Below are 9,037 nucleotides of genomic sequence, written 5' to 3'. Positions count from 1 at the left end.
CGCATTTCACAGTATTGTTTTTAAAATGTGCTTTAGTGAACAAGATTTTCAACGTTAATATAATTGATCCTCATTGGGAGAACCTTTTGTGATGCGCAAGAAATAAAATTCACCCTTAGGTTTTTATGCCTTTATGCTTTTTAGAGCAGGTTATAGTTGTACTGCAAACCCCTGAAATTATGTGACAAATTAATGGACCCTGACTGTAATCTTTCATGGAAATGCTGATCATTCTTTCAATTTAATTTCTATTTCTATCAATCTAATTTATAATTACTACAGTTATTAATGAATGGTGGTTAATATTTTAGATTAATTCTAATCTTAATTTTAAATTAAAAATGTAATAACTTGAATTTTATTTTTTATTTTTTTGTACTAAGCACTGTGTGAACGAAGCCCACAAAACGGTGAGGGTTTTATTTTGAAAATTGCACCCGGAAGTGTCTCTGCTAAATGAAAGCAGGTAGCTATGGCTATGAGCTACGCACTGTAGGATTATTTGTGGCTGAACTGCAGCGGTGTGTTGATAACAAAGCTGGCAAAAATATATGTGACTGTGTGGTAATACCGCTGTGGCGTACGAGATCTGACGTTGGGTAAACCACACCTAAGAGTTTGGTCAGGCCAAAGCCTAGTGTTTGGCTGGTGAGTGAACTTTGTGTGTATCCAAATTCAGTAATGTGCAGCTGCTCAGTCTGCGAAAGCAGACGTTCAGACATACCCTGTGATGTCAAACAGATTTAAGTAGATAAGCAAATCTGCCTCTGTAACGCTGACATCGTTATTTTAGCTCTGACTGCTAGCAGCTCAATCACGACTCAAGTTCATCCCACTGACAGGTGCTAGCTAGCTAAACACCTTGCTTGTATCGTGTGTAACTCCTACAGTCGTTAGCACACTTCATGTCATTTTCTGAGACATTCGCTACGTTGCTTAACCCGTGAAATAATTATTTTTGCATTAAAACACGTAGGCGTAAAGGTTAAAACATGTATTTGACATTAATGTTGTTGAAGACTTCCCCCTCATGAATATTCAAACTTGTGTTTGGGTGGGTGGCTCATGTATAGTTGTATAGTTTGGATGCAACGCTGACCAGTATCAAAAATGCCCAGAAACGCCTTTGTGCGGAAGAAGCTGATTTTAACTTGTCAAATGTGTTGTTCAGGCAGTTACTTTATAACATATTTAGACATCCTGATGTTGTACACTGCTTTGTGAAATTGACAACATGTTCTCAGCCTTGCAAGACACCTCAAAAATGGCTACTGCAGGTATTGTTTGAATTAGATTTTGTTTGGTCAATAAGAAGCAGATCCCTCGACAGGAAATTACCTGAAACTATTTGAATATTTCTGGTTATCCTCATCATAACATGACACATTCATTAGGCAAATGTTCGACCTTTATTCAATGTAAAGGTGTGTTTCTTACAGTCTGTGCATGTCTAATTCAAGTCTGTGTGATCTTTCAGGGTCTGAACATGGCTCTGTCATTCCTTTTGGTCTTGGCTGCAACTGTGATTCTTATCAGACCCGAGACACCTGTAACAAAGGTAGAAAAACAGAAGCCGCTCCAGCCAAAGGGCCAGTGTGTGCTTTGTTCAGGTTACACTGATTAGTTAATCTGTGACTGCTGTTCTGTGTGCAGGCCCTACATCAGAACTCACTTGAGTGCTGTGGCGAGAAACAGAGAGTGAACAGTTCATGCTCAAACGACACCCACTGTGAACCAGGTACTGTGGATATACACAATGTCACTCAGAGTTATGACGTTTTAATATCACTGTGATTTTATCATTATCAGTTAGGGATTAGCCTCAGTGAAATGATGCTCCTGCCTGCAATCAGTGTAGCTCATGTAATTACTTTGATGAAAGTAAAAAAATAAATTAATAATAAAGCTATGGAGCCTCCATCCACATCTGAATTGTTGTTTTTTTTAATCTTATGCCACAAGATAATCATTTCACTTTTTACAGGATAATGTCTTGTGCAAACAAGATCATATTTCATGTGTGCAAATTAAAATAACATCGATGTGACTTTGGGAGGTCTATAAAGCCTCTGAATATTCAACAGCTACCGTTTACTATAAGACAGAGTCAGTTAGCTTTAGTTTGCATTTATGTATTTATGTATCATATTTCATTATTAAACTCTGCTTTATGAGTGCAAATACAGAGCTACTGTATTCTGAATTCATTAAAAGGTAATGGCACTGAGGAGATGTATTAACATGATTTAAACAGCTCCTGCATACTTCAGGTACACAGTGGGAGGATTAAAAAGCAAATAAAGCTCAACGCACTGCCACTCAAGAAAACGCAGGCAAATAGAGCAGCACAAGAAAATGAAGAAACACACGCACGACATTTAGAGAAAACACAACCAGCTACAGAGGTTGACACAAGCTTGTAGGCCCACTGACAAAAACCAAATGTTCAGCTAATTTTTCAATTTCTGTTCTCGTCTACGCTACGTACAATGTTTCTGTATTTGGTTATGTTTCTTGTATTTGGCTTTGACTTCTCTGTAGCTTTTTTTTCTTGCTGTCACATTGGTAAAGATGTTTTCTTAATTTGATTGTGTTTTGTCTACTTGCATGTGTTTTCTTACATCACAGTGCATAGAGCTCTAAGGCCACAGTAAAAAAAAAAACAACCTTTCTTTGTTCATTTTTAAACTGGAAAACTTGAATTGGAGTAGTTGGGCAAAATGTTTTTATTTCAGCCAATACCAGTAAAGTTATTATAAATACAGTATATAAAAAATGTATGTAATGAATTGTGGAAAGCATATCACTTTGTTGCATCTTGTTACAATTACGTTACAGGATGAAATGAATAACTGCAAGAGCATGAATGGGCAAAGACTGGCAAATAACGTGAAATATATTCTTCCTCTGAACTGCACAGGATGCTTCTTGCGTGTCCTTGAGAACAGCAACACTGTTTGCATATTCTGTGACTCAGCAGCTGTGGATTTGGACAACATAACAGTCTGCACCTACAGTAAGGACGGGGAACTGTCGGCTGAGTGTCTTTAAATGCATAAAAATCTGAATGTATCATGTTTTTAATGTGACCTTTCTGTGTGCTCACTAGACTATACAGTGGAGAGGAGAAATCACACAACTGTAACTACTGTCATTCCTAAAATCGGTAAGATATCACACTACAGCCGTTATGGACTGATTTACTGTTTTCCTCACATATGACATTTATTTCATGGCCTTTATTGTAATGTGTCTACAAGTTTAGATTTTCAGGAAAAACCCAGTTTCAATCAACTGTCTTTTTCGAGTGTCTGCAGCGGTAAGATATTCACCATGTTTCTCATCAACCACTTCCTGTTTTGTGTTGTGTTTTTGAGCAGGAGGGCCGGGTGTGGCAGCGTCTCTTCTTCTGGGAACACTGTTGATCAGCCTGTTCCTGATCCTCTCTGTTGCCTCCTTTTTCTACCTCAAACGCTCAAATAGGCTACCAAGCATCTTCTACCGCCGCAACAAGGGTAAACAGTGTGCAGCTCAGACTGTAATTATGCAAGCACCGTTTTGTGGAACCTGAATTACGAAGCTCTGCAGCTCCTGTTGACCCACCACACCCACTAAATCCAAGATAATTGACATGATTTTCAGTCAGTTAAACTCAAATCTAACAACATTTTGTGTGCTTTTACAGCCTTCATATTCCAACCAAGTGAGACAGTAAGTCAGTTTTATTGTTCGCTCATAGTTGACCACACACAGAACAGATTTTTGGCGTAGTGAGTGTGAATGTGTTAATTATAGCCTCAGCCTGATCTTTATCTGTAAATGTTTGTCTCAAAGGGGTGGCTATAACTTCGTTTTTTCTTCCCTTCCAGGCTGTCATGATCCCGTCGTCGTCAGGTGAGACTGTAAACACACTACAACCAGCTGAACAGGTCGTAGTGTGACTATGTGAAACTATTGAGTAATGCAAAGCAGTCAAAACATTAAGACTATTTGGCAATGTTGGCAAGGAGTGTTCCACGTTTGAGGGCTGGTGCAGCCAAGACACAAAAAAATGGCAATCCTGCGCATAAAAGCACGCCGAAAGTTAGCTCAGAACGATTCCAGTGCATGTCTCCTCATGTTTTTCTCAGAGGTGATTATATGTTCTCCATTGTTTTGTGTTTCCTTTGAAGTGAGGAAGCCGAGATATGTCAGAAGGGAGCGGCCCTCTGCAACATCGACACTGAATAGTGCCACCGTACCCACCACATCCACCACTCAAGACTATAATGTGTAGGAGGAAGGGTGGGAGTGCTGGTGCAGGTAGGAGAGATCGCTCAGGAACGATGTCACATTTTCTTATCATGTGAAGGTTCAGCAGTGTGAAGGAAGAGCAGCTGACTCGAACATAAATGGCCAAATTTAACTGTAGCTGCTTCTGCTGCTTTCTTGCCACCGGGGCTGTTAACTCTTTCTGTATTTAACAAGAGTGCGATATTGAAAACGATAAACATCCAGAAACGGACCTGGCAACTTCTTGAAACAGCCCCTGACTTGTTCATATTGAATTAGTTTTTTCACACGACAGCTTAAAGAGCCAATGTATTTTGCAGCACTTCAGCATCACTCCTTTGTTTTTAAGTCTAATCACTGTTATTAAATAGCTTTTATCTGCTGTTTGCTACTGTGTGTTTAGCTGAGTTCCAGAATCTAAGTGATGTTTTCATGAATATGTGGACCTGGTCTGTTTAAGGAATAGTTCAACATTTAAGGAAATATACTGACTCGCACATGTTACATGTTATATCTCTTTTAATCTGAATAAAAACTGAAGTGAAAATAAAACAGTTCCTCCAGTGTACGGGCCGGACTGTTTCAGAGATTTATCTTTTTGCCATGTTGGTTTTTGTCCGGATTAAACAAATGAGATATAACAGTGAGCATAAGAGGCGCTGGTAGATTCATTACATTTGAACACAGCCAGGCTAGCTGTTCCCCCCTGTTTCCAGTCTTTATGCTAAGCTAAACTAACTGGCTGCTAGCTGTAGCCATATTTGAACAGACACAAGAGCAGTGTTGATATTCCCATCTATTACACTCTCTGCAAGACAGCATATTTCCCAAAATGTCAAACTGTTCTTTTAAAGCAAAGATGAATTGAGCCAAGCTGATTTTGTGTGTGTGTTTGTGTGTGTGTGTGTGTGTGCATGCGAGCGTGGGAGGGGGACTAAGTGACAGCCCAGTGACATTTGATAGAAGTCTGGGGGGTTTTTTTTGTTTTTTTTTAATGTGTGATATTTATTTGCATTTTGTAACTGTGCACTGAGTCTTACTGATTACAATCAACAGAACAACAGAGACAGCACAACAGAATAAATGATGCGTTTAATCGGGACACTTAAGGGAGAGTTGCTGGAGGCCCTGTATGGATGATTGTTTGATTGCATCTTGTGATTTTATGATTGCATTTTGTATTTATTATTTCTATGAGCTTAACCAAGGTGAATGTATTAGACGTGTAAAACAAGTCATGCATCAAAGCCAAACGCATCATGAATTACATTCCACAACAGAACCACTCAATTAGGAAAGATCGAAAGTCATTTTAAACAACAAAATCATGTTTTTTTTCATAGTGATCCTACAAAAGCTGTTAAAATACTAATTTTGTTCGATGAAGTAAATTTAAATTCCAACATATTTTTCTCTCGAAGTATAAAATTACTGAACCCTTGTGCACTTTATTTGTCTGAGGTCATCAGCTAATTTTTAGAAGAATTACCCGAAATAACGTGTTGCCGTCAAGTGTCATTGCGGCTTTTTTTTTTTGTTGTATAGATGGCAACATTATTGTTGCATTGTGAACGTTACTTGACTACTTTGCCAAATGTTGTCTGAAGAAAATGGCTTTTACTGTGTGCCATTACTGTGATTACTGTGCCATTATGAGCTTTAAATGCAGCCAGGAAACGTTTCTTCATGGCTTGATGAATAATTGGGTATTTGATTTACATCCAGTGGCCTTTACTGTACACAATTCTAAAAAAGGCTTGTGATCCAAGTTTTATTCGCTACATGGCATTTTATTTCTTAGTTTTGTTTTTGTTTTTTTATCTTGACAGCTCTAAGGCTTTAAAAAGTTAATTCCACCATCAGTATATGTGAAGCCATATAAGGTGAACAAAAGGCAGCGATCATTCCTGATTATTCCCCTTTTTGCTTCATGCTGTCGTACTGACAACCATAAGCTGAATACATGTACATATTGTTTTATACAAATGATGTATTGTTTTTTGTAAGGATATCCGTATTCTAGTTTCAGTGCCATGAAAAATGTTCTGAAGATGTTTGGAGAAATAAAGCACCTTTCCATAACCTTTGTTTCCCTCTGTGCAGTTGTACAGACACTAGTTAGCTTCATATTGTTCAAAGACAAATTTGACTAGTTTTGATACTGTATGTTTCTTTTGTGATTCCTGCTGCTAATAATAAACAATGCCTCACTGTGTGCCAGAAGAGAATTCTTTTTTTATATGACAATTTATTCTGCTGATCACTTTAGAATTTCCCTATTGGTTATTGAATTGATTGGCTCCTACCAGATAGGCAAACTATGTAGTAATTAATTGATTTTACTTAAATTTACAGTATGCACATCAGAAACCAAGGTATAATACATTCCTTTATTTTCACTTTCACATCTATATCCACACTGTGAGTTAGCTCAGCATGATAGTTTTTCTTGTGTATAAATTGAATAGTATACTACTACAAGTCAACAATGAGAGAGAAATATTTTGTTGAAACTGGTGTTGTGGTCCAAAATCATTGTGAATAGCACAATGCTGTTTTTGTTTCGGGGGGAATTATGACATTTATATTTAAAATACACTATTCTGCATGACAGGATGTGAGACATCATGAAGGGATGGTGAGAGTGGTCCTACAGGTGCATTTTGAAAGTATAAATATCGACCCCACAATCAGGTTTTTTATTTTCAAGTTTAAAGTAAAAAAACTACTGAAAGGCTTTTTTTGTGTGTCAGACTTTTAAGGCTAGATGTTAAATACTGTGATTGTAATGACAGGATTTTGTGTTAATAAAAAATATTTAGGAAAAAATGGTAGTATGGTAGCAAAATGTGAATGTGAATTTCTATCATGTTAATAATGGAATTGATTATCGACCTCACCTTTAAGAAATATATGAGGGCTTGTATTTTAGGGTACTGAAATGTCACACCTCTGGTAATGGAAGGACCAGCAGCTACATGTGACTGGACATACTGCTCTATTTATAACAGCTGAGTGCCAGGCCCCAGTCTGACTTTTGCAAGGACAGACGGACATCAGAGCTGAAATGTCCCTGCATGGAGAAAGTACCGACACCCTCAACCTGGACGCTCGGTCCTTCTGCCACAGGTAGGTTCCTACCTACTGCAGAAACACATGAACAAGAATGTGATGCAGCTATGTGCTTCATATTGGTTGTGTTCATAATGTGTAATGGACAAGGCCTTTAATGACTTTGACATAGGAAAGTTAAAGGAGGTTAATAACTGTCCATTATGTTGAGGATCAAATGATCATAAAATCTAAATATTTTACCCTGCAGCTTCAACAATACTACAAAATGTGTTGATCAAATACAAAATGTAAGCTACACCTTCATGAATTATTTGAGTTGGTGCAATTTTGTAAGTAAAATGATGTTTAGGTGTTTACATCATACTGCATCAGTGTAATTTTTTTTTGCAACTTAACTCCCCCACTGAGTTTGTTTGTTAAGCTGATACGCTACGTTGTGCTGATATTAGCCTGCTGAATTTTTCATATCAGGTCACATGACTGAGAGCAGGGCCACGGAGTATTTTGGGGTCTGTTACGGAGCTTGTGACCACGGTGCTCTGCTGTTGCTTTGCTGCTCTCTGACATCTTAATCTCTCGAGCTTTGAACTAATACAGGAGCTTATTTGCTCTCTGCACAACAGTCTCCTAATGACAGCTGATTACAAGTACGGATGCACATATACGATAATGATACTCGAAGAGCTGGATCAGCTATCGCGACAAATGGGGTAGATTTATTCGATTCAACTCTATGTTTACGTCGACGTGCCTATTTGCACCACACATTTACAGTGACTTTTGGTTCTTGTTTGTTTGAACACTTTTCACCAGTTACCTGTTCAAAACTTCTTGTGTTAATTGTGATTTAATGAATTTAATTGTAAGTGTTTGCAACAGTTTGCCATTCAAAAGCTAGAAAAGCAATGTTTAAGTCAAGCCTGTTGTTGCTATGCACATAAAAGAATGATCCCTGTCTACTGTGAGGACTTCTCCGTACTCCGTAGAGCAGATATCCAAATTCAGGTAGCAAAATCGGATCATAACTGAAAAAAAGTGGATTGGTGCATCCCTAAATACAAGCAATGTCAAGCAAAGCAAATGCATGCTCTGTATTTAACTCATGTGTTGATGTAACTTTAACTATAACCCAGTGAGGATACCAAGGATCTGCTACTACACACTGCATGAGGCTGCTTTTCATTTTTCAAATAAAATACCCAAATCTACAACCTTCCAAAACTAATCTTTGTGTTTTTCTTTCAGATCGAAGAGCATGTGAGGTGTCAAAATGGATGATTTAGATCACAGCATGCACATTGCAGAATATGACTGGACGAGCTTCTATGAGGACAGTGAGGAGTGTGATCTGCTGCAGCCTTCGCTCGCCTGCCCTGATAACGTGAGCCTCAGTGATTCAGAGGACTCAAGTTCTGTCTTCAACAGAGGCCAAAGGGAGCTGCAGCAGAGTGACGCTGCAAACAGCCATGAAGCTGCAGGATGCTGCGTGGAAGAGGTGCTGATTAGTCTGAGGGGTTCAGGAGGAGAACAAGATGATCTTGCACCAAAAGACAGTGAAAGACAGGTGAAGTCTGAGATACGCCTTGATTGTCCTGAAGGAAACAGCATCAACACAGAGCTTAATGTGAGGACTGCAGAGCACATCACAGAGGTGACAAATGACAACATAGCAGCCACGCTGCAAACTGAG

The 9,037-nt window shown here is 38.5% G+C and overlaps 1 protein-coding gene across 2 annotated transcripts; it reads left to right on the top strand.

Moving 5' to 3' along the window:
* The first annotated feature begins 475 nt into the window (after nucleotides 1–475).
* c2h1orf159 (chromosome 2 C1orf159 homolog) lies at nucleotides 476–6,489 on the top strand. 2 transcript variants are annotated; one of them, XM_041956830.1, is made up of 9 exons: nucleotides 476–648; nucleotides 1,478–1,558; nucleotides 1,654–1,738; nucleotides 2,921–3,016; nucleotides 3,110–3,166; nucleotides 3,381–3,515; nucleotides 3,686–3,711; nucleotides 3,870–3,894; nucleotides 4,173–6,489. In XM_041956830.1, exons 2-9 carry the CDS (start codon nucleotides 1,487–1,489, stop codon nucleotides 4,274–4,276), a joined length of 600 nt encoding a protein of 199 aa, XP_041812764.1. In that variant the 5' UTR covers nucleotides 476–648; nucleotides 1,478–1,486; the 3' UTR covers nucleotides 4,277–6,489. The 2 variants fall into 2 exon arrangements, with proteins under 2 accessions (XP_041812764.1, XP_041812773.1); XM_041956839.1 differs by lacking the exon at nucleotides 476–648 and adding an exon at nucleotides 1,146–1,277.
* Nucleotides 6,490–9,037: the final 2,548 nt, after the last annotated feature.

This window comes from Chelmon rostratus, chromosome 2 (genome assembly GCF_017976325.1).
Source record: "Chelmon rostratus isolate fCheRos1 chromosome 2, fCheRos1.pri, whole genome shotgun sequence".
In the NCBI taxonomy this organism is placed as follows: Eukaryota; Metazoa; Chordata; class Actinopteri; order Chaetodontiformes; family Chaetodontidae; genus Chelmon; species Chelmon rostratus.
Note: the sequence above shows the minus strand (reverse complement) of the source record. Positions and strands in the feature narration are given on the sequence as shown.